The following is a 25,803-nucleotide window of genomic DNA, read 5'->3' as shown; positions in this document are numbered from 1 at the left end:
TTTGATTCTTGCAAGTTACTCTTGCAACTTGTTAAGAACATTGGAATTCCTTACTTGTTTATTCTAAAATTTGTTTTATTTCTTTATTTTGAAATTTTTTAAAATATTTTTTAATATTAATTTTTTTTTTATTTTTGCAATTAACATTTTTTTATTTTAAAATTTTTTTTATTTATAAAATTAAAATTTTTTTTATTGATTTTATTTGTTTTATTAAAACATTTTTCTTTTTTTAATATTTTTTTCTTTTTATTTTTATTGTTTTTACTTTTTTATATTTTTAAAACATTTTTTGTTTTAATATTTCTTTATTTTTATTTTTTTATCTTTTTGTTTTTAAATTTTTTTTTTAGTTTTTTTTTCAATATATCTACTCTTACCTAATTTTTTTATACTCTCGCAACAATGTTGCTAACGAATAGTTTTGTTCACATAACGGTTGTTTGTAAGTCCTAAAACTAAAAGAGTCAGATATAGGGTTATATATACCAAAGTGATCAGGGCGACGAGTAGAGTCGAAATCCGGATGTCTGTCTGTCCGTCCGTCTGTCCGTCCGTCTGTCCGTCCGTCTGTCCGTCCGTCCGTCCGTCTGTCCGTCCGTGCAAGCTGTAACTTGAGTAAAAATTGAGATATCTTGATGAAACTTGGTACACGTATTCCTTGGCCATAAGAAGGTTAAGTTCGAAGATGGGCAAAATCGGCCCACTGCCACGCCCACAAAATGGCGGAAACCGAAAACCTATAAAGTGTCATAACTAAGCCATAAATAAAGATATTAAAGTGAAATTTAGCACAAAGGATCGCATTAGGGAGGGACATATTTGGAAGTAATTTTTTTGGAAAAGTGGGCGTGGCCCCGCCCCCTACTAAGTTTTTTGTACATATCTCGGAAACTATTATAGCTATGTCAACCAAACTCTACAGAGTCGTTTTCTTCAGGTATTTCCATATACAGTTCAAAAATGGAAGAAATCGGATAATAACCACGCCCACCTCCCATACAAAGGTTATGTTCAAAATCACTAAAAGTGCGTTAACCGACTAACAAAAAACGTCAGAAACACTAAATTTTACGGAAGAAGTGGCACAAGGAAGCTGCCTCCAGGCTTTTTTTAAAAATTGAAAATGGGCGTGGCGCCGCCCACTTATGGACCATGAAGCATATCTCAGGAGCTACTAGACCGATTTCAATGAAATTCGGTATATAATGTTTTCTTAACACCCTGATGACATGTACGAAATATGGCTGAAATCGGTTCACAACCACGCCTTCTTCCAATATAAAGCTATTTTGAATTCCATCTGATGCCTTCTTTGTATCGGGTGATTTTTTAAGAGCTTGATAACTTTTTTTTAAAAAAAAACGCATAAAATTTGCAAAATCTCATCGGTTCTTTATTTGAAACGTTAGATTGGTTCATGACATTTACTTTTTGAAGATAATTTCATTTAAATGTTGACCGCGGCTGCGTCTTAGGTGGTCCATTCGGAAAGTCCAATTTTGGGCAACTTTTTCGAGCATTTCGGCCGGAATAGCCCGAATTTCTTGGGAAATGTTGTCTTCCAAAGCTGGAATAGTTGCTGGCTTATTTCTGTAGACTTTAGACTTGACGTAGCCCCACAAAAAATAGTCTAAAGGCGTTAAATCGCATGATCTTGGTGGCCTACTTACGGGTCCATTTCTTGAGATGAATTGTTCTCCGAAGTTTTCCCTCAAAATGGCCATAGAATCGCGAGCTGTGTGGCATGTAGCGCCATCTTGTTGAAACCACATGAGTCAACATTTAAATGAAATTATCTTCAAAAAGTAAATGTCATGAACCAATCTAACGTTTCAAATAAAGAACCGATGAGATTTTGCAAATTTTATGCGTTTTTTTTTTTTTTAAAAGTTATCAAGCTCTTAAAAAATCACCCGATATAATACGAGTATAAACATTAGGAACCAATGATGATAGCGGAATAAAACTTTACACAAATACGGTATTTGAAAAATATGTAAATGACGGATAATGAAATCTCGATTATCACTTTACCATGCGAGAGTATAAAATGTTCGGTGACAGCCGAACTTAGCCCTTCCTTACTTGTTTTCTAATCTGTTTTCTAATACAAGTATATTGAAAGCGAAATCGTTAAGCTGACGTCGCGTTTATACGCCATGTAATTATATGCAATCAGTGCGGGCGTTCATGTTATATAACAACAACTCGCTTCACAAACTCAATTTAAAATCAACACCCACACGGCTGTGTATTTATAATTTGTTGGTGCTCTTGTAAAGCTTATTTGCTTGTTGTTGTTGTGGGCGCACAACATGCCTTCTAATAACATATGATTCTCAGATTGCTTTTGTTGTTGTTATGGCATTTTCAATTTATTAAGTTTATTGTATTTTGACAGTAATGATAATTGAAGTAATTACCATAAATATTGGTTTCCTAAAATTAAGTATTGGAGTTTTTAGTAAATAGGAAATAGTGTTGATTTCTGAAATATGTGCCAAAAAATATTTGACGTTTGTATTGATGGATTTTTCTATAACTGTAGTGGAGTGAAAAATGCCCGAAAAAATCGCAACAGGCTTCTAAATAATCCGACCAGCTTGATCTCTAATGTAGATCTCGGGGAAATATTTTTTACAATCGTTTAAAATTTTATTATTTTTTGGTATCAGAGCTGAATTTTGAATTGAGTTTTAAGTTAATGGAGAATGTTTATCATTCGAAAGAACATTTTTTGGCATTTATTTTTTTAAGATAATTTTTTGCAAATGTTTGCCGCGGTTACGCCTTAGATTTGTCCATCCATTGATTCCAATTATCGATGACTCGTTCGAGTCTTTCGACTGGTAACTGGCGAGTGACACGCATGATGTTTTGCTTCAAGGCCCGAATCGAAGCTGGAGTTTCCGCATAGACTTTGAACTTTACATATTCTCACAGGAAAAAGTCTAACGGTGTAATATATCACGATCTTGGTGGCCAATCGACCGGCCCAAAACGTGAAATTTATCTGCCAACCGAAGTTTGCTCTCAATAATTCCATTGATTGTGGGTCGATGTGTGATAAATGGCGCTGTCTTCTTGCAACCATATGTCGCCGAAATCACGACTTTCAATTTCAAGTATCAAATAGTCGGTTATCATGACGCGATATCGGTCGCCATTGACGGTTATGTTCTCACCGTTATCATTTTTGAAGATATATGGACCGATGATTCCACCGGTTCACAAACCACACAAAACCGTTGTTTTTTCTGAATGAACTGGCCGCTTTTGGATCTCTTCAGGTTGCTCTTTGTCCCAATTGCAATTTTGCTTGTTAACATACTCTACAAACCGCTAAACAAAATTTGGCTCGAAAACCCGACGTTTTCTTCTTGGAACTTCTTGGTTGTGAGCTCATGAGGCTATAAAATATAAGGCAGAAAGCGCTCATAATATTTCAAAGTCACACACAGTTGGCTAACACTTTTAGTTCCCTCCAGAATATTACTTGTTCTCTGCCCTCGTTGATTTGGTATAATTAAAATGCGCATGCGCAAATGCTGTTCCATATTATTTGTCCAAAATGACTTTATGTGTGTCATAACCTAACTGTAGAATTGTGCCGCTATTATTCACGTTTTGCCATTTATGTAACACTGAGACTGAGACCTCATTGTAAGCCGCGGACGTGCTGCGCACCTTTGACTGCATTTAATGCTTCCTGACTTGCCGGCTTGTTGTGTTTTTGCCGACGTTTTTCATTCACTACTCATATTTGTTATGCAAATGAATCGAGTTGAGTGAGTGAGTTGCTCGGGAAATTATGAGTTTATGAGCGCCTAAGTGAGTTGACTGCTTCGAAAAGGTTGAATTCATAATATGGTTTCAAGTCCACGAAAATACAGGGTGGCACATATACAGTTTTTTATGAAATATGTATAAATTTAACACTGGGAACTTTTTTTCATTGGAAATTGTTCTAAGAAATTTATTGAGAGCTCTTAGTGAGTTATGTTCTATAAGGTATTTAAAAACTGTGAAAAGGACGGCGCTATCATAGAGTCCTCAGAATCAGTCATATGAATCAAGAATTTCTAAAAATAAATGTTTTTTTTAATTATAAATTTTTTTTTTAATTATAAATTTTTTTTTTAATTATAAATTTTTTTTAATTATAAATTTTTTTGAACCACCCTGTATCTCAGCTATAAATGTGCATATAACCAACTAAGTGTATTTGAGTGTCCAGCGGTCCATGTAAGCTTGTTATTGTTTGCTTTTTTGCCCACATTTTGGTCAACGAACTGAAGTTACCAAGAAAATCCACTTTGAGGCACTCTTTTTGGCCTTTGTTGTTGTACATTTGTGTGCTATAAAGCTGTTTACATTTAATCAGTTACAACTTTTGTTGTTGGCGTGTATGTTGTTGTGTTTTTGTGCGGCTTATTTGGCTTGAATGAAGTGTCTACTTTTCGCAAGTTGTTTTCTTTACAAGAGTTTCGCAAAATAGTACCACCCTGTTCACACCGCGGCTTGTCTAAGAGTAAGCCGTGTTTTCGTTTAGTTTTCCTACATAATTTTCGCCATTGTTTGAGAACAATTGGTATGCACCTGACGTCTCATTAAGTTGGCATTGAAGCTTTTGGCGACAGACCAATCGAATGAAAGTCGGACTTAGCGGTTGACGGCGTTAGACAGCAGTCAGTAGGGGCCAGCTATTGGCGGGAGCAAGAGCAGCGCTTGAACTGAAAAAAAAAAAATTCAAAACAAAATTTAATTAAAAACCTAAAAGAAAATTGTGTAGCCATTGGACGTGGCTGCCCAAGCGTATTCTTACAAAAACAAATTTACTTAAAATGTCGACAGCAATTTAGAACTTAGCACCGTACGCACCAAAAAAAAAACATTTGAAGTTAAGAAAAAATATTTGCAAATAAAAAATGCTTAAATACAAATATATACCACCACACAAACTTAGATCACAATCACAAAATCCCACACCGGAACCCACGCCACGCCTCAGCAACAAATCCGCACAGTCCATCTCACCGTACATTCTGCAAAATTCCAGCGATTACTATGGCAGCGCCAATTCGCTCGGCAGCACACCGCAGAGCCTGCAACGCAACACGGATGTGCGCGGCTCCAATAACTCACTAACTTCGTCCGCGGGTGGCACAATACGTTCGCGTAAATCACGTAAAGCGCCCGCGCCGCCCACGCCGCTCGCCAAGGAATTATTCCCAACAGCCACACCACCACCACCATCGCCCTTGGTTACGAGCGTCAGCGCCAACACCACCAGCGATCGTCAGACCGACAGCTCCAAAACATCCACACCCAGTTCCAGCACTGTCGGCACACCGAAGTTGGGTCGTAAGAAACGACCCGCGCCAGCTCCACCAAAGCCCGCGCGTCTCGATCCCAGTTTACTACCCACAGATCCGCCAGCAGCAGCAGCAACACAGCACACAAATGGTACGGCGCCAAAAAACTCGTTTAATTACCCTCTGCAAAGTGAAACATCCGACTCGAAGCTATCCGACGAAGAGAAAGCTTTGTTGGAGGGTAACAAACAGTTGTCCATGGACAGCATGCGGTCGACGATAAGCGCCGACGATGAGTTATGCACGAGCCACGAAAGTCGGCGCAGCTCACGTCGTCTCATACCGCTCGATGCGAGCCTCTTGCTGGATGATGATGACGAACACTTGAATGCGGACGCCAACGCGGATGCCGACGGCAGCGGCAAGTGTGATGATGCGAAACAGAAGCAACAGCTATTGCGTTATAGCGAGCAAGAGGAGACAAATGTCGTGTATCGACGTGTGATTGTGCCGCCCAGCCTGGAGACGCCGACACGCGAGACGAATCCACTGCTCGACAGCGGCTCGCACGATCGTCAATTGGAGAAAATGAAAGATAACAAAGAGGCGCAGAATCGCAATCGGCAATCACAAATATCCGCTTCATCCGGCGCCGAGGACTGCGACATCACTTCGACGCCCTACAACAAATCAGCGCATGGCAAATGGAAGCGTCGCAAAGGTCCAGCCCCGGCGCTGCCCATACCGCCGCGTAAGGTGTTGCAAATGTTGCCGCTGCAAGAGATACGTCACGAATTGGACATCATTGAAGTGCAGCAACAGGGGCTCGAGAAGCAAGGCGTTATTTTGGAGAAAATGATACGCGATCGCTGTGAGGGTCAAAATGGTGAGCTCTTGGGCGCCAGCGCCGCAGTGGAGGATGCAACCGACGGCAAGAAGCCGAGCACAAGTGGCGGCGCGGAAGGTGTGCAGAACTCGAAGGAGGTCGAGGATCTCATATTGCAGTTGTTCGAGCTGGTCAACGAGAAGAACGAACTGTTTCGTCGACAAGCCGAACTCATGTACCTGTGAGTATTAACTAAAATCTAATTATTATTTCGCATGCTAATTAAAGGCTTAATTAATTTTAATTAATAGTACAATAGTTCACTTATTCAAAAAGTCATGCAAATGCTCAAGCAATCGAAAAAGTTAAAAATGCAGACCAATCGAAAAGCTGGTAAAATTACGTTAAACGTTTTCGGTACAATTTGGTTAAAGTTGCTGGAAAGAGAAAAGTGTTTAAGTCTGATTTAAAGAAAAACTTTAAAAAGCGGTATTTGTTCATACTTCTGCAAGCGCTTTTAGTTAAATATTTTCGGTACAGTTTAAGTCTCGGTACTACAAAAAATCTCCTAAGCTTTTTTTTTATCGAAAACAACATTTAATTTTTTCAATTCCGAGCGACTATCCTAACATAATGAAGATCAAAAGAGCTATTTGGGTACATTTTCGGTACTAAAAAAAAGTCCTAAGTTTCTTTTATGAAAAACATCAGTTACATTTTTCAAGTCCGTTTTAAGTTTAACTCAGTTCAATCAACACTTTGCGGTAATTTTCTTCCAGTCTTCGGAGTTTCACCAGAATGACTTTAAAATTTCGGTACAGTTTAGTTTTTGCGACTGCAAAGAAAAAAATACTTAAATCTTTTATTAGGTTACAATGATGATCTTTACCATTTTTTTTTAATTCGAGATATCAAAATTTTCATCCGCTCCGAGACTTTTCACCCTGAAACCCCTTAAATCATATATAAGCGTGATTTTTAACTATTTTTTTTAACTAATTTCTTGGTTTAAGTTCTGAAACTGACTTTGTAATTACTTTTCGGTACCCACTAACCCTTGATTTAGAGATAATTCTCGATATTATAGTTATTTCTTTATTCTCCAGCATCCTCTATTTCATTAATAAAAAATTAGAAATTTTTTTTCATAACCCCATTTTTGCTCAAGTCAACTTAAGCACTTTTTTCTTTTCAACAAAAAATTACAGAAATAAATCCATAAACTGCATAGAATACAACTTTTGAAATAAATATACTTGAGAAAAGCTTTAAATAAGTCTCTTGTATATCTTTCTCCCTGAACAGACGCCGCCAGCATCGCTTGGAACAGGAGCAAGCCGATTTGGAGTATGAAATTCGCGTGCTGATGGCGCAACCGGAACGCAATAAAACCGACTCGGATAAAGCGCGTGAAGAAACGCTCATAGCACGCTTAGTAGAGGTGGTACAGTTGCGCAATGAGGTCGTAGAATGTCTGGAAATGGATCGATTGCGCGAAGCGGAGGAAGATTTGGTAAGTTTTGTATCTAATCGACTTCAGGGATTTTATAATAAGTTAATTTGAGTAAATTTACTTTGATCTAAATCATTAAATGTGATAAAAAATTAGCTTTCAGTGGTTTTGTAATGTTCGTATTATTTTTAATTTTTTTTATAAAAAAAATTTTGTTTTTTTATTATGTACCGATTTCTTGCTTCGCTTCTAATTTTTGCGAAAATTTAGAAAAGCTATGCAAATGTAAGTTGATTTTTGATTTAAAATAATTTAAAAAAGGTGGCAATCCCGCTAAAAGTTTTATTTAAAATATTTTTTTTTTAATTCCAAATTTAGTATCCATTACAACTTACAAACTTTTCTACTATTATAGTTTGTTGAACTTTTTTCAATTAGGTGGCAACTCCATAAAAATAAAATTAAATAATAAAATTTAAAATGTGTTATTTTAAAATTAAAAATTTAAGTTTTAAGTTTTATTCTACTTTTCTTCAATTAGGTGGCAGCTTCATAAACTTTAAATTTAAAATTGTATTATTATGAAGTGTTTTAAAATCGAAAAAAGTAGTATTTTAAAATTGATAATTTAGTATCCACCATAACCTACAATTTTTTTCTGTTATTAAGTTTTATCCAACTTTTTTTTAATTAGGTGGCAAGTTTTTTTGTAAATACTTGGTTTTTTAATAAGGTGGCAGCTTCATAAACTCTTTAAATTTTAAATTTTATTAAGTTAACTTAAACATTTTTATTTTATTAAGTTTTCTCCAACTTTTTTTTATTAGGTGGCAGCTTAATAAACTCTTTAGATTAACTTAATTTCGTTTCGTTTAGTACCCACCACAACTTACAAATTTTTCTATTATTAGTATACATATTTTATCAAACGTTTTTTTTTAATTAAGTGGCAACTCAAAAAATATTCTTATATGTCAACCTCTTCATTTATATTTTTTTATCATTTTTAAACATTGTTCCTAATTTAAAAGCTTTCAACTAACAATTGAAAAAATCTTTTATTTTTCATAATTACTACAGGATTTTGTACCACCCTAGTTAACCGATTTAATTATTAATAAGGTGGCAACTCTACAAATATTTTTTGTGTGTCGTGTTTCAAATGACTTTCATGCATAGTTTTGAAAAACAAAAAAATATATATTTTGTTAAATTTTTAATGCAATAAATATGGCAACCTCTTTAATTATAATTTCTTATTGCGTCTACACATTGTTTCTAATATTAAAGCTTTCAAATTAAAATTGCAAAAATTTTGAATTGAATTTTTCATTCATAATTTCGGCAGCATTTTGTACCACCCTAGTTTACAGATTTATATTTTTATTTATAGTGATTAACTAAATATTTTTTAATATCTTTCACAGAGCATTAAACAACGCTTAGAACTGCATACCGCGCAGCGTGAAGAAGACACCGACTCGCGGAAAATCACAGCAAAACTTTCCAAAAAGGAAAAGAAGAAGCAGAAGGAATCGAAAAAGCTGAGCAAAAGCAAGAAAATCGATGCGGACAAGGTTCGTTAAATAAACTACTTTCAGTCCAGTGATATAATAGTAATTTTTTTATTAAAGGACGCTGATGAATCCGAACTAAATATGGATAAGCAGAAATTGAAGAAGAAGAAGAAGAAATTTCTCTTTTAAGCCCTGACTGAGACGAGTTTTCGGCCGTTGAATTAAGCGTACGACTGGCAGCCGCCTTGTGATAATACTATGACAAAATTATTTTCGAAAAAACTGATTTACTTGCGCTAAAATCCTAGTTTAAAAAAACTTTAAAGCACTCAACAAGCAGCGTGTCTAAAAAATGCGACTAGAGAAATGTCTTCACGCTCGCGCAGCCAAGAAATGAATTCCATGCTCGTAATTTTTATTTAACTTTTTAATTTTTTTTTTCAAACATTCATTGGCTTTAATTAAATTATAAATGAGATGATGAATTATTTTCAAATTTTATTTTTGTATTCATTCCTAAACCGAAATCTCAGCATTTGCACTTTTAAAGGCCTGTCTTCAATTATTATTATTATTTTTTAACACAAAGAAATGAAAAATGGATTACTAAGCAAAACTATTTTTAATATTTACACACATACATATATACACACACAGTGTTACTTGCGTAATGTTAATTAAATCTAAGCTTACCTATACATATACATATATATATATTAAACAAATATTTTGCATGTATTATACTGTTAAATTAAACTAAACATAAAAACATACAAACACACACTTACTTGCATTTTCTTTTCTACACTTATTTGTTAGTTTTATTGTTGTTGTTTTACTTTTATCAAAAGGTCACATCACTAAAATGTAAAATAAATCATAAAATTTAAGGAGTTGGCAAATAGTTGGTGAGTCAACAAGTTTTGTAACCTCTGTGTATATGTATGTGCACATACACACATACTTATGCACATTCATGGAAAGAAGTGTCAATTACAGTTAGCGTCAATGCACATGTGTGCCGCCCGTTAATCGGTTTTACCATGCAATGTTACTTCACATAAAGCACTTACAAACATTTTGATTCACATATTCATACATAGGTTTATGTATATCTACCATACATACATACATACACTCAAATGAGCATACGCCAATCAATTTATAAAGAATATATTTTATGTTACCAAAATAAATATATTTCGTTTTTATTGCGTACTTATGTAAATTTGTATAACTGTATCGTATTTAGTAAGCTAGATGTGGTGCATATAGGAGTGGTGAGTTGGAGCATCTTTAGTTAGCTAAGTTAAGATCAAGTGTGACCAGTTTAGAAAAAGTAATTATTGTGTGACGAGTTTCTTCTTCTTTATTAGCGTAGACACCACTTCTGCGGTTATACCCGCGTTAACAACAGCGCGCTTCCTTTTCACTGTTTGGTGCCAATTGGAGATTCAGGTCCTTCTCCACCTGGGCTTTCCAACGGAATGTAGGTTTTCCTCTTCTTCTGTTTCCCCCGGCGAGTACTGCGTCGAATACTTTCAGAGCTGGAGTGTTTCATCCATTCGGACGATTAACTAGTGTAACCGCTGTCTCTCAATTCGCTGTACTATGTCAATGCCGTCGTACATCTCGTACAGCTCATTATTCCTGCGGGCGCGGTATTAACCGTTACCAATGCGCAAAAGACCATAAATCTTCCGCAGAATCTTTGTCTCAAAAACTTGTACCGCCGAGTCATCAGATGTTGTCATCATCCATGCGACTACACCAATACAAGTATAGACAGCAAGACGGCAATAATGAGTGACTTATAGAGTCTGGTCTGTCGAGAGAGGACTTTAATTCTCAATTGCCTACTTCAGTCCGAAGTAACACCTGTTGACAAGAGTTATTATACTTTGGATTTCGAGGCTGACTTGTTGTTGGTGTTAATACTGGTTCCAAGATAGACATAATTGTCTATGACTTCGAGTTAATGACCGTCAATAATGACGTGCGAGTGCGACGACTGTTTGTTTGATGACAGGAGATATTTCGTCTTGTCCTCGTTCACTATCAGACCCATTTGCTCTGCTTCCTTATCCAGAATCCGAGAGAAAGCAGAACTAACGGCGCGGATGTTGAGGCCAAAGACATCAATATCATCCGCGTACGCCAGCAGTTGTACACTCTTATAGAAGATTGTACCTTCTCTATTAAGTTCTGCAGCTCGAATTATTTTCTCCAGCAGCAGATTGAAGAAGTTACACGATAGGAAGTCGCCTTGTTTGAAACCTAGTTTGGTATCGAACGGCTCCGAGAAAGACGACGATCCTGACGGAGCTTTTCGTGTTGCTCAACGTCAGTTTACACAGCCGTATTAGTTTTGCGGGGATACCAAATTCAGACATCGCGGCATATAGGCAGCTCCTTTTCGTGTCGAAAGCAGCTTTGAAATCGACGAAGAGGTGGTGTGTGTCGATTCTTCTTTCACGGGTCTTTTCCAAGATTTGGCGCATGGTGAATATCTGGTCGGTTGTTGATTTGCCAGGTCTAAAGCCACACTGATAAGGTCCAATCAGTTTGTTGACGGTCGGCTTTAATCTTTCACACAATACGCTCGATAAAACTTTATACGTGATATTGTAGGGTCTCCCTTTTTTGGATTGGGCAGAGCTCACTTAAATTCCAATCGTCGGGCATGCTTACGTATATCTATATTCTACAAAGAAGCTGATGCATGCTTCTTATCAGTTCTTCGCCGCCGTATTTGAATAGCTTGGTCTGTAGTCCATCGGCTCCGCCGCTTTGTTGTTTTTCAGACGGGTAACTCTTCGTACTTACGCATAATGGCCTCTTTCGTTTTTCTGTCTGCAAATGCGTCTCGCCTCCCTCTTCAGCTCTTGGTATCTATCCCATCCCGAACGTGTTGTGGTCGATTGTAACGTTGTGAGGTAGACAGTTTGTTTTCTCTCACTGTAGTTCGCCCAAAACGTATGTTTTTGGCTACCCAAAGGATACTTATCAGCAGCAATCACTATCCTGGACACAAGAGAGGTTTGCGGAGTGCATCTTTTAGGTAGCTCTAACGCTTTGGATGACTTAGTGAACTTAGGCGCTTCCATGTCTTTATGCAATGTCTTTAATATTCGCGGTGAATCGTCATTCGTAGTACCATTGGTACCCCCGGTTTGCTGGAGAGTCATACAATTAGACCTGTTAGCACTATTACTGAGTCCATAGGTTATTCCTATCAGTATGACACACTAACCGTACGTGGAGTTTGTTATAAGAGGTATTAAGGTGTGAACTTTCCTGTTTCTCAAATATCACTCAAAAACTCAATGTTGTCACTTTCGAAGCACTCATTTAAGGGAAGAATACTTGTTGTTAGTCTTCAACTTTATCACGCATTGTATGTTTTTTCTCTGACATTATGGTTTCATTTTTAATATTTTTTTATTATAATTTTGAAAAGTAGCTGAATATTTTTATTTTTTAAATCAGAAAAACATAATAAAAAGTGTCTGGTGTACAAATTTAGCGTAAACCGAGACTTTACTACACGAAGCGACCGAATCTAGCCGAAGCGGCCCAAAATTCATGAGTGTCAACTAAATTTATTGTTTATGTAAAATTTTGCAAATCAGAATTAAGAAATTTTTCATTTTCGAAAGAAAAAACGCAAGCTATTAAAAGAGAACGAAGAAAGGTGCGATAACGAAAGGCATAAGCACTTACACGATTGACATTAGCAGTTACGCAACACAAAGATGTCCTATCAAATAAAATCGACACCATTTTTTCGACGCATGGTTAGCACCAGTAAAAAGAATGGTCAGCTACAGCGTTTAAAGGAGGAATATGAACGCATCAAAGACTTCAACGATCGCACGATTGAAATGAAGATGCGACAGGTGCGTCTGAAGCGACTCTTTCGCGAAATCGAAGAGATCAAAGAGACATCATCACAATGGAAACGACGACGTGTGGCGCCCATAGATCGTCTACGTACGAACGAGGAGATACGTGTCGAGACTTTGGTGAAGGCTAAAGAGCTTGGCAAAGAGTATTCGAAAATGAATGCGCTGGTCGATCGTTGTTCGTCGCGTCTAGATGCTGTGGCATCGGGTGCCGCCGTCGGCAGTATGTCATCGCGCATAGAATTGGAACGTAAAGCACGTTCGGATAAACGCATCAGTTACGGCAACGATCGTTCACGTATGAATATACAAAAAATCTCAACAACTCAACGCAAATCAAATACTAAAACCGTTATTAGCGCGGAACAAGAACTCAAGGAGTTGAAAGATAGACTCAAGAATCGTCTTCAATTCGGTAATTCGTGTTCCAGTCGCAATCTATCTAGAAAACTTAAGAAAGATGGCCACCGCAAGGCCACTGAAGGTAAATCTTTGATCGAGTTTGGCAAACTAACGGAACACGAGACATTGCAATGCAAGATCATACGTGATTCTGGCGGCCTGGAAATGCCGTCGATGACATTCAACGACACATCGCGCCCTACTAAGACCTTTGAGGATATGCATACGAGTCGTGCGCTTGGCGGCATGTCGGATGTGTCGTCCAAAAACGATGAGGATCGACGCATACGTGCGCGGCAACGTTGGCGCAAGCTGGCGTTACTCGTGCGTCATCGTTTCGATACGTTCTTACGACGTAATGCGCCACCACCATTGCGTGATAACAGTGATACCGGTTCGGAGGAATATTCGTTGCGCGCCATATCGAATGACACCGATTTACCGCTTAGTCAGCTGCGTAACAAAGCTTCGCCACCGAATTCCGAAGCCGAGCTTCAGCCGGGTGAGGTGCTACTAAGCGTTGAATCGCTCGATCCAATAGAGTCGCAACCGCTGCCCGATCCTGGTTCACTGACAGCAGGCAATTCATTGTCGATATATGACGAGTCTAGCAATGCAACGGAAGACCGTCGCAAAGTGCAGACGTATGTGAAAATATTGGAACCATTTTTACGCGACGCCGGTAAGAAAGCTGTAGAGCTTAGCGTTGAGGAGTTTCGTAGCATTTTCGAACATCGCAGCGCCGAGTAGCTGAACTTCGGACGTCGCGTTCCACATATTTTGTGCACAATCAAAGCAGTCTACAAAAGTATATGAGCATCTATTGTTACGCCCGGAAAGAAGCGTGCGTTCACTATGTTTCGATTACATAAATATTAATTCTTCCATTTTCAATTAAAACTTCTGGCCTTTCGCAGTTTGGCACATGTCCTCTCATTCCTCATTTATTGTGCTAAGTTACAATGTTAGTGCATTTGAATTTAGTGCTATTTTCTCAACAAGTGTTCAGCTAGACATGCCGTCGTCATTCATTGCAAATAGACTCAGTCCAATTGGCTCCCATTGTACCGTAGCACACAGTTCATAAAACATTTTAGTTTGCAATAAAAATATATTACAAAAACAATTAAAAATTAAAAATGTGAATTTATTTTATAGAGTTTGGCGGAAATGTAGGTTATGTTAGATTAGGTAATGATCACACGTGTACTGCCTTATGTATGTAGTCCTTTGTGAAGCCATAGAAATGAAGAACTCCCCTGGTTGAACTTATAAATTAGCAAAACACTTAGTAGCCAAGCCAGTTCGGTCGAATGGCGTAAGGTATGAGCTCCCAAACGTGGGACAATCAAGAAGGAAGTGTTGACTTGTTTCCGCAACTAAGGAAAGGCTAGCCTTACTGAGGGCAAAGAGATCATTAGATCTCCTGCGATCAACCTTGGGCCAAAAGGATTTTGCGACTGCGCAAGTACCGAGGGTGGCGAAGCGCTGGCCAAGCTTCCGCGAAGCCCATCCATCCAGTAGTAGTACACAAGAGGATACGGGAGCACCGATCCGCTCCCACTCTATCGACAGCGGTTATAATGTGCCTTTCTTTGATAGCTCATCAGCTTTACAATTTCCTGCGATTCCTCTATGGCCCGGTACCCATACCAGTCTTCAAGGCTAGTATCGCCGCTCTGCTATCAGAGTGAATGGCGACTTCTCTAAAGGAAGCCGCATTCCAGATCAGCAGATCTATTGTTACCTTGATGGCTGCAACTTCGGCTTGGAAGACGCTGCAATAGTCAGGAAGTCTGAAACTGGAGTTGATGGAGAGCTCTCTACAGTATACCTCTTTACCAACCTTTCTTCAATGTAAGTAAAAAAAATTAGCTTTGGACGCTTTAATATCAAGATTACCAACCCTTTGAATCAGCTTGGTGACAATTAAAGACTATTTAAGGAACTCGTCCCTGCAAAAGAAGATATACATATGTAGAAAGAAAACCTGAAAGGATCGGGTTCAGAAAATGTTTCTTTAACTCAGCTCTGTGACCATTAACGTATATTTAAGGGTCTCGTGTCTGGGAAAAAGGTATAAAGTAAAAAGTGCAACAAAACCCTCGAAAGACCACTCACAATAAAAAGTAGTTAGTTCACTTCAGCTACTGATAGAACGCGCTAAAAATCACTGTGAATTAAAAAAACCTATAAAAAAGTTCAGCTTCTATTCAGAGATTTTTAATAAAATAAAAATTTTCGCAAAATTCTTTACCAAAAACATTTTATTACATCGTACATACATAGGTATTTATAAAAAGGCACAGAATTTGTAGCACAGCTTTGATCCGTTCTTCACAAGCTTGAGCGCTTATGAACTTTGTTCGTTGAAGAGCACACCAAAAGTCCCAGCGATACTCTTACAGGCAGTGTTCGAAACTTTGTGTTGTCTTAGAAGCAGCGACATCTATCCACTGGACATACGGAATCGTAATTCAGACATTCATCCATGCAATACGTGTCCGCACCTTCGCGTCCCTCTAGTTCACCAATCGCCACACAATCCTTACTGTAATTATAATGGTTTACATATATATTTTTAAATTTTCAATGCAGTAATCAAAATATATTGTATAAACACTTCGTAATGTAATATATAAAACCCAAAACCGTTTCAAGCTTAACTTACGTTAAGAGCAACATGCATACACCCAGGGAACTCTTTGTTTAGGGGCTTGGGGGAAATATAGAAAAACGTTTTCTTGCCAAATAACATTACTTTAAATGACATACTCTCCTCTCATATAGTAAGCTCAAGCATTGAACGAAGTATTGTATAAGGGATGGCTACTTTCGTAGTCAGACATGGAGCTTAAAAGGGGGTATGCACCGATTTCTTCCATATTTGGTACCAAATACCAACAAATTAAGCGCTTAATATCGACTAATGGCCTGGTGAGGGTAATCCTCACATTCGGTTTGAGGAGTCTAGAGGATATTATAGACCCATATAACTGAATTTCTCAAGCGAATTGTCACATATTAGGAATACTATATGAACCGTAGTGCAATTTCGCCGGTTTAAAACTTCACATAGGTTGCCGTTTACATTTCGGGATTTGGCAAGCCTAGTGTGGTAAACCGGCTACTGACAACTTTATCGTATAGATTGACATTTAAGATGTAGACAGTAACTTAAAATATTCATTTCAACCAAAAAATGGAAATAATTCACGAACATTTATTGCGTTTATTTTTTACATCTTTCGAGGTTGATTAACTCAGCAATGGCGATTCGATGAACTTAATTCAGTTTTTGGCGATGAAGATCCATCAAGGACCAGTATTTATATTTGGTATGATGAATTCTATCGAGATCGTAGATGACTCCAAGACGAACTTCGTGAAGGACGTGTAAAATCAGTTGTGATTCCGCAAACACTTGAGGCTGTGCGCAAACTGATATTGCAAGATCATCATGTGACCTTTCGTGAGATTGAGACAACTGTAGGAATTGGTGGGATAGTCGGACCAGCACAGATTTAAAAATGCATAAACATTTGACTGCGAAAAAAATTTGCTCACGGAGGATCTCAGCGGTGATTCGAAGCACGTTTAGGACAACGTTACAGGAAGCACTTCCAGCAAGTTGATGCCTGTTTTTTCAGAAAAATTAGCAATATCGCAATCATACTACTAAAACAAGACAGAACCCTAAATTCTGAATGGTACACAACCAATTGTGTGTCAGTTGTCTTTCAAACAATCAAGAAAACCAACCACCGACACTTCGAGATATCACACATCGATTGAAACAACCGCATTTAATTATCCGATCTCAATTCCACTTATTATTTGAAAAACAAATTAAAATATTCGGTGTTACATGTTGCGAAGCCAAAAAAAAACATAATTAGTGTAAAGTAGAGAATTAATAAAAAATATTATAGGATAGAAAAAAAATATTTTAATTAAATTTTTTTTAAAGCAGGTTCCAATCAATTGTAAAAAAATAAAAATAAAATAGACAGATTTTTTGCTTTAACACTTTCAAAAATAAAATAAATAACCCAAAAGCCAAAAAAAAATCGAAAATTGTAAAAGATGTAAAACTCAAATCTTATTAATTAAATCTGGAGTACTAAATAAAATAAATTTAGTTCAGCATAGAGTTTGAAATACGTTAGTTACAATCAATCAAATAATGTATTAAATATGTTATTTTTCCACTTACGGACAATGGCATGCCGATTCCGGACAGTTGGGTGGATAGCGCAAGCAGTTCGTCTCACACCAATTATCCATGCCAGGAATGGTGCGGAATGCTGGCGCGGCAATACATTTCTGGTCACTGCAAAGAGATAAAGTAGAAACAAATAAATGAGTAATAATATCGTAGGTATTTATTAAATTCTAACAGCCGATGAAAAGTTTTATATACTTTAGAACAAGTCGGCTGGTAATTATTTCATGTCTTTAAACAGTTTTCTCATTTTAACTCCATTTTATCTTTTAATCTAATTCATTTATACCAGTTGTTTATTCGTTTCGTCACTCTCTATGTATTAGCGAGCTTTAGCGTTAAAATTTGCGAATTCTGAATAGTGTTTAGCTTTTAGTAAATGTCATGATGAGTTTCATGTTCTAACTACTGGTTAAAGCCGAGCAGTTTGCCATCACTTACAGTTAGGAACGAGTAAGGAAGCTGTGTCCATAACGAGCTGGTAGAAACGTTAAGTCACGAATTATGCGAATAGCATTGGTCGCGATCTGTAGTCTCAGGGGATTAAGTTAGGTGACTGTGACAGAATGAGTAGGAAGTTTCTACGTCCTCTACGATTTTCGACATTGGAAATAAACATTTAAAACTTGTCATTTGCGACTAGGCATATTACTACTGAAATAAATGTTAATGCTCCGAAGAAGATATTTTTAGCAGGAATAAAAATGGCTTTTACTTGTAAATCACTATCATTCAAAGGAAAATAAAAAAAATCGTCGGTATGCTTCCGAGTCTAGCAGGGATTTTCGGCAGTAGTCTTTGTTCAATTTGCTGGTAGCTTGGTACGTCTTTATTTGATTAACAGTAAACAGTTAAAGTACCTGAAAAATGATAGCTGAGAAAGTTGGAAGTTTGAATTTTGTTGGCAAAACTTATCACATAAGTTAAATGTTTCTAAGACAAGCACCCAAATTTCAAAGTACGTTTTCAGAAAGAAATTCATCTAGTGTCTTTCCATTAAAATGGAAGCGAAGTTGGCGGAATTAGATTTGGTTAAGAATGGATAAGGATGTGATCCATAATTAAGTTGGCTAAATTAGATCTAGGTAAGTTATAATTCAGACCTTATTCCACCATTTCATTTCCAGTTTCCAGGAACTAACGGGTTTTCAATAGACACGCTACAAAAGTAGAGTGATAGAGACAGCAAGCGACGCCATATTTTTCCCTGTTCTTTTGTCATTTCTCTTCAGTAAGGTTTGCCATTTCATCATGGAAAGATATATGAACCAACAACGACTCAAAATTATTAAAATTTACCACCGAAGTTCGGAATCATTGCCTCAACTTTAAGAGCGCTACGTACAATTTATGGTCGTCTTAATCGTCTTGTCAGATCAACATTTTAGCGTCTAGTGGAAAAATTAAATTCACAAACACAGTTAAAAATGTTCCCGTGTGCCCGTAGTGTCGCGAATATTGCTGCCGCTAACGCATCAATTGAGGAAGACCCAAATTAGTCTCTCACACGTCGTTCTCAAGCGTTAAGCATCTCTGTGACGTCTTTGTGACGAATTTTGTGAAAAGATCTTGGCCTACATCCTTACAAGATCAAATTGATGCAAGAACTGAAGCCGCTCAACCACCAGAATCGTCGTATGTTCGTGAATTGGGCTGAGAAAAACTAGAAAATTATCCGGATTTTCATCGAAAAATCATCTTCAGCGATGAGGCTCATTTCTGACCGAATGGCTTTGTCAATATGCAAAATATGCGTTATTGGTCAGGCAGCAATCCACACGTACTCCATATGTCACCATTGGGTTTCGAAAAAATTACGGTTTGGTGCGGTTCATGGGCCGTACTTCTTCCGCAATGATCAAGACCGGCACGTTACTGTGAATGGGGAGCGCTACCGCTCAATGGTAACCGAATATTTGTGGTCCGAATTGGATGATATGCACTTGGACAATATGTGGTTCCAACAGGACGCTACCACAAGCCACACAGCGTATGTAACAATCGATTTATTTAAACCAAGTTTGGTGAACGCGTTATCTCACGAAATGGCCCAGTCAATTGGCCGACTCGGTCGTGCGATTTGACACCGTTAGACTCTTTACTGTGGGGCTACGTCAAGTCTATGGTCTATGCCAACAAGCCAGCGACAATTGATGAACTTCGTACGAATATCGAACGTGAAATTGATTTATGCTTGAAAACCGTCGAAAATTGGGCTCAGTGTCTGGACTTCTGCAAGCGTGCCCGTGGTGACAAGAAATCGAGTTCCATACATAATGGCATCGAATGTACTTTCACAGGAATAAATTTTGCAGCGCTCTTATTGAAAAACCCGTTAAAACTAAAGTATTCTTAGAGCAGTAAGAGATATGGATAAGTATTAGATCCACACCTAATTTTGCCAGCATCATTTTACATGAATCTTTCAAATTAACCGATTCTTGTAAGTGGCAACCCGAATTACAACGATTCAAAACAAAAACATTTTTCTTTCTTTTCATTTTGAAAATATCTACGACATTAGTTTCTTTTTCAAATCTTTTATCATATTTATTATTTTTGTTGGTAAGTTTTCTGATTGTTCCAAATTGACCGCTCTAAAATTCTGAGTCCAAATCAAACAATGTATGCGCGCGCAAAAAACGACAAAACATATTCAAAACCGGTAAGTCCAAGCAACTTTTGTGCCATTATTTATTTATATGCCGAGCAATTTTAAAACTTTTCCACATTTTCCATTAGCAAACCCAAAATACGTTCCAAAAATCGTAAAAAAAAATTGTTTTCAGAAAGTAGACATTAGAAAAGTGCTCATGATTGAAAAAATTGTGAATGTGAAATCAAAAAAAAAGAAAGCAAAATTTTTGAAAATACTATATTAAATCAATTAATTGAAAAAATATAAAAAAAAAACAATTCAACACTTTAAAAAAGATAATTTTTATTATTTTTTTTTTCAAAAAAATAAATAGACGGAGTATCAAAGCGAATGGACAATGCCGAACGTGGTGAATAAAGCCAAGCCGAGCCAATTGATGAAAATGGAAAAGGAAAATGAGAATAAGGATTTGCGGCGCAAGTTGAAGAGTCTTAATAAAGGTGAGTAAGCAAGTTTGTTACCAACAATTTCCACCACCCGAACTTAGTACTGATTTCAAGTGACTGCAGTAACCTTTCGTTCGCTCTCAGAGCGGTCACCAGGACTGGCCAACAAAGAAACCGTCTGGGATCGTTTGAGCCGCGTCAAGAAGAGCGCTAGTAATGAGGGCAATTTCCTGCTGGGCTCCAAAAGCCGAACGCTAATACCGACAGCGAAGAGTACACAACGTCTACAGCAACAACAACGCGCGGCGTCGCAACGTATGAATAAAAAACCATTAACGCCGAACACAAATCTCAACAAGCGCGTAACGGAGAAGAAATCTGTCAGAAGAATCAAGAGCAAAGCGACATATTTACATGATCTGGATTTGGATGAGAACGCTTTCAATTGTAAGCGCATTAAGGAGATACTAACAGCACGCAGTATTTGCAATTCGAAGACTTCTTCGGAGGAATGCTCGCTGAAGCAGGTGTCTGCGCGTTCGGAGAACGTTAGTTGCTTGTTGAATGATCAGCTCAACACCGACTATGAGTTCGAGGACTCCGAGATGGAGAAGCAAATAGAATCTCAGGATTCTTTGGATGATTTTGTGATTGCGCCATTGATGGCAGTGCCCACAACAGATTCGTTGAATATGAGCGCGACAATTTCGTCGAATTTCCGTTGTCTACTGGACTGTAGACAGAAGAATATGGCGCCCGATGAGATAGCTACGATAAAGAATGTGGTGAAAACGGATGAGCGGCATCGGCAACTGCAGCCAAACGACTCCATACTATTCAAAGAGATACTTAAAACACAATTGAAGGAGATCATACGTCAGGAGACGGTTGTAAAGTCGGCGTTGCATAATCTAAACGATCATCCGGTGGTGAGTTCACCAACGACTGTAGCCATACACAAGCCAGTTATAACGCTGGATGTGGAGCCCAAAAAACAACAGGTAGATGTGATCTTCAAGAATGTACCCACACTCGAGAAAGAGATCATCATCTTGAAGGCGTTGGGCGAGAAATTAGAAGCCACCTTGAAGCGCACTGTCTCTCAGGGTGATATCAAGCTGCAGGAACTGAATAAGCTAGCCACAACGCTCGAAACAAAGTGGCACATCAGTCACCCCGACAATTTCCAATATGCCTGCAATGAGTTCCTCTCGATGGGTGTGCGTCGTTGCATCGGCATTGTGCAAGAGTTTCGCATGGAGCACAAGACTATTGTAGAGCTCAAAGAGCAAGCCAGCCACCACTTTTATCTACCCTCCAACAAAGACAGCACCGAACTGAAGCGCACCTCCTTTAAGCGTCTTAAGGAAAACCCCGATTTGCTGATGCGTTACCTGAAACCGAAAAGCACACTCGTGCCGTTCAATGTGCTGGAGCAGGACCCCTGCTTTTTCAATAGTTTCCTTTATAGTCCCTGTGTTCTAGGAAGTTTGGAGAGCTCGTTGTCACAGCAAAAAGATTTGCGCACTGCAGAGCCTGTACAGAAGACACCGTCAAAGGAAGCTGGCGATAGCGCTCGTAGCGCACGTAGCGCACGTGTACCTTACAAGTATGAGAAGGAGCCATTGAAGATCGAAGAGATACAGTGTACGCTCAATGATGCGCTCTACAATGCACAACAACAGGCTCCGGGAGGGTCAGTAGTGAAGGCCGAAATTTCAACGACTTTAGAGGAAAGAGCGGTGAACACCTCACGCATACGCATATGTGTATGTGAAGCGCCGATACGTGGACGTAAACGTCGACGCATACGTCGGCATCATACGCCACTGTCACCGGCGAATAACCCGGATCCGAAGAATAACATCTTCAAAACCATACTCGTGGGCAGCGTACAAATATCGGTGTTTCTTCTACTCATCATGGCCATTACATATCCGGATGTCAGATGTTGAAGTGCTGGGGGTTAAGTAGCTCTAACGATCAAGCGTATTTATGCTTTCTCTCTTGCAGTCTCGTTCTCGTAGTACCAGTGAATTCTTTATTTGTATTGCTTAGTTAGTACTTTTCGCTCGTTTGTTCGTGTTTTTATGTGTATTTCGAAGTAAATCTGCTCGGCCAAGATGTATGTAGTTCAAAATTCTGATTGGAGAGGAAATTGCAGAAGTGGAAATATCTTTGGGGTCTGCTTTGGAGAAAGATTTTAATTTCTGTAATTTCTTTTACAACAACTTTCGGGTGTATGACATTATTTGTCTAAATATTTTAATGAATTTTCGAAATTTGTGCAGTAAAATTTAATGAGTTCTTTTTATAAAAAAAAGTGGTGTTTTCTTCATGAGACGACATTTTTTTTTGCCTAAAATGGTGGAAGGTTTTTAATTAAGGACAGGCTGGCTCTCCCTTTTGACCATTTCTGGGATCAATTTCCCCCTCCCGAACTTGATACTGGTTTCATGTGTCTGCAGTAACCTTCGTTCGCTCTCGGAGCGGTCACCAAGACTGACCAACAAAGAAACCGTCTGGAACACAGCACAAAATGCTTAAGAGATCATTGGAATGTGTGGATTTTTGTTTGGAGTAGAGCAAAATAATAAATAATAATTATTAAACTTGATTTTTTGTCCATATCCTCATAATTGTTATAGTCCCTGCTTTAATCAATGGTTATTTTCATTATTAACCACCCTAATATTGATTTACTATATTTCTGTATGAAGTCATTTCCTGTCATCACTCTTAGCCAAGTTCTCAACAATTGTTCTATATATTCATAGCTAACTGAGCTGACAGATGTCGCTATAATGCCAACTCTTCATTGCATAATTTTAGGCTGCACTAAACTACTTTGTGTGAATGTTTGCAATAAACAACAACAACTCTCACATGATATCAACACTGTTTGACAAAGTAATATTTTTTTTTGAAATAGTTATATTTTGTATTTGAAATCATGAATTAAAAATGAAATATATAATTTCCTAAAATGTTTAATGTTAATGGTATAGTTTCTAGGAATATAATATACAATTTTCTATACATTGATAATCTATTTAGCTTGTGTTAGTTAATGGATAAATTTATGGCTAAGAGTAATAAGGTACTAAAAAGAGAAGAACAGATGGAAATCAATAACGAGGCAGATATGACAAAAGTATGATAAGACTAGAACTAAGGACTTATTACATAGGTCCATGAATAATATTTACAAACTTACAGCTACGGGAGCCTTTGTGAGGACATGGGTCTGTCTTTAAGACTCTTTTATATATGGCTCAAGCTGCACACGGCTTCCGGTCTTAGACCAAATATCCTCTGGGTTTCGAAAAAACATACTGGATTTGAGACCCGCGACGTAAAAAACACTCCCAATGAAAAAGACGCAAAACAAGAAGTGCGATGAACGGTACAAAGACTGAGAACTCGGATTCGTAGTGGAGAGAGACTCCGTCGCCGAGTCCTGGCATTCACCCCGGTGGATGACCGTCTGGTCATAATCTGCATCAAAACTAGTTTCTTCAAGACAGCGCTGATTTGCGGTTACGCCCGACGGAAGACAAGGGCGATGTGACCAAAGATGTCTTCTATGAGTGCACTCATTAGGGCTGCCTCCACCACGATGTCAAAATCATGATTTAACGCCGGGGTGGGCAAAGAAGGTATTTTTGAGACAACAGTCGGTAAATTCAGCCTTAAGGGCCCGAAATGTGGTTATCTGTCGTACTACATTTCTGAATAGGAAAATTCACGAGGCTACCTGTCTGTCTCCGGATTGCAAATCCACCAACGAAGATCGACCATGTTGTGATAGACGGAAGACACGTCTCCCAGGTCCTAGCATTCTCTCGGATCACTATCTTGCTGCAGCGAAGATACGCACTCGCCTCTGTGCAGCAAAACCCGCACGTCAATAAACACCAAGAGGGTTCGACGTCAAGAAGCTGCAATCACAATAGACAGCCGAACGATTATTTGCTCAACAAGCTCTTCAGGTACAGCTGCAAATGAAATCATTGGTATTCGGAAAGGGAAAAGAACAGCTGATACGATGGGAGTGCCGTGTTGCAGTGGAGATAAAACAGACTACCTATCTTGCAACGCGTCCGGGATAGAATAGATACCGAGATTTGAAGGAGGAAGCGAGAAGTATTTGCAGACAAAAAGGAGAGAGGCTGAAATGCGTGAGTACGAAGGGCTTGACGAGCTGGCCGACAGTTGTAAGGCTCGAAAATTCTACGAAAGGACCGGAGCATACTCTTGTAGAACACCCAGATGTGATCTAGTGACTGATGCCTAGAGCATACTAAAATTATGAAGGGAACACTTCTCCAGCCTGCTAAATGGCAGTAAAAGAGTAACATCAGGAGATGGTGAACCTGATTTCTCAATCGATGACGAAGAAGTTTGAATAGCAATTACCCGTCTGAAAGATAACAAAGCGATGGAGGCCGAGCTATTCAAATGGAGAGGCGAACTGATATGGAGTATGCATTAGCAGGTTGGACAAAGAAGCGAAGCAAATGGGTCTGGTAGTGAATGAGGATAAGACGAAATATCTACCATCATTAAATAAGCAGTCGTCACATTATCTACTTGGCTTCAACGTCACTGTTGACAGATAGATAGGTAGATAATTTCGTCTATTTTGAAACCAGCATTAACACCAACAACAGCGTCAGCCTCAAAATCTAACCCAGAATAACTCTTGCCAACAGGTGTTACTTCGAACAGAGTAGGCAATTGAGAAGTAAAGTCCTCTCTTGACGAACAAAGACCAAATTCTACAAGCCACTCATCATTTCCGTCCTGCTATATGGTGCTGAGGCCTGGACGATGACAACATCTGGTGAGTCGGCGTTACAAGTTTTCGAGAGAAAAGTTCGACGGAAGATGGTCCTTTGCGCATAGGCAACGGCGAATACTGCAGCCAATGGAACGATGAGCTGTACGATATATACGAAGGCATTGACATAGTTCAGCGAATTAAGACTAGGTCATGTCGTCCGAATGGTTGAAAATTCTCGAACTCTGAGAGTATTCCCCACAGTACCCGTGGGGGGCAGTGGAGGAAGAAGGAGACCTCCACTCCGTTGGAGAAGGATTTGGCTCCAT

At 38.4% G+C, this 25,803-nt stretch overlaps 4 protein-coding genes across 9 annotated transcripts in view; 3 read left to right on the top strand and 1 right to left on the bottom strand.

The window, feature by feature from the left end:
- The window catches only part of LOC126758005 (MICAL-like protein 1), a 157,168-nt gene extending 146,858 nt beyond the window's left edge, over nt 1-10,310 (top strand). For 3 of the 4 annotated variants that reach the window (XM_050471973.1, XM_050471976.1, XM_050471975.1), the window contains 4 exons: nt 4,970-6,385; nt 7,450-7,657; nt 9,025-9,174; nt 9,232-10,310. In XM_050471973.1, coding sequence (XP_050327930.1) covers nt 4,970-6,385; nt 7,450-7,657; nt 9,025-9,174; nt 9,232-9,303 — 1,846 coding nt within the window. In that variant the 3' untranslated portion in view covers nt 9,304-10,310. The remainder of the gene's footprint in view (nt 1-4,969; nt 6,386-7,449; nt 7,658-9,024; nt 9,175-9,231) is intronic. The other variant, XM_050471974.1, reaches the window with a different exon arrangement.
- Nucleotides 10,311-10,374: 64 nt separating this feature from the next.
- LOC126758021 (uncharacterized) lies at nt 10,375-14,512 on the top strand. Its single transcript, XM_050472005.1, has one exon. It carries the CDS (start codon nt 12,870-12,872, stop codon nt 14,169-14,171), a length of 1,302 nt encoding a protein of 433 aa, XP_050327962.1. The 5' UTR covers nt 10,375-12,869; the 3' UTR covers nt 14,172-14,512.
- A 1,191-nt stretch (nt 14,513-15,703) lies between these two features.
- Nucleotides 15,704-25,803, bottom strand: part of LOC126758027 (uncharacterized) — a 33,536-nt gene continuing 23,436 nt past the window's right edge. The window contains exons 6-7 of the mRNA XM_050472010.1: nt 17,638-17,754; nt 15,704-15,972 (exon numbers count right to left, since the gene is read on the bottom strand). Coding sequence (XP_050327967.1) covers nt 15,855-15,972; nt 17,638-17,754 — 235 coding nt within the window. The 3' untranslated portion in view covers nt 15,704-15,854. The remainder of the gene's footprint in view (nt 15,973-17,637; nt 17,755-25,803) is intronic.
- LOC126758011 (uncharacterized) lies at nt 20,180-23,060 on the top strand. Of its 3 annotated transcripts, none has more exons than XM_050471990.1 (3): nt 20,180-20,311; nt 20,619-20,745; nt 20,836-23,060. In XM_050471990.1, exons 1-3 carry the CDS (start codon nt 20,270-20,272, stop codon nt 22,644-22,646), a joined length of 1,980 nt encoding a protein of 659 aa, XP_050327947.1. In that variant the 5' UTR covers nt 20,180-20,269; the 3' UTR covers nt 22,647-23,060. The 3 variants fall into 3 exon arrangements, with proteins under 3 accessions (XP_050327947.1, XP_050327944.1, XP_050327946.1); XM_050471987.1 differs by having other exon boundaries at nt 20,806-23,060; XM_050471989.1 differs by having other exon boundaries at nt 20,815-23,059.

This window comes from Bactrocera neohumeralis, chromosome 5 (assembly GCF_024586455.1).
Source record: "Bactrocera neohumeralis isolate Rockhampton chromosome 5, APGP_CSIRO_Bneo_wtdbg2-racon-allhic-juicebox.fasta_v2, whole genome shotgun sequence".
NCBI lineage: Eukaryota > Metazoa > Arthropoda > Insecta > Diptera > Tephritidae > Bactrocera > Bactrocera neohumeralis.
This window is presented reverse-complemented; position numbering and strand designations above follow the sequence as displayed.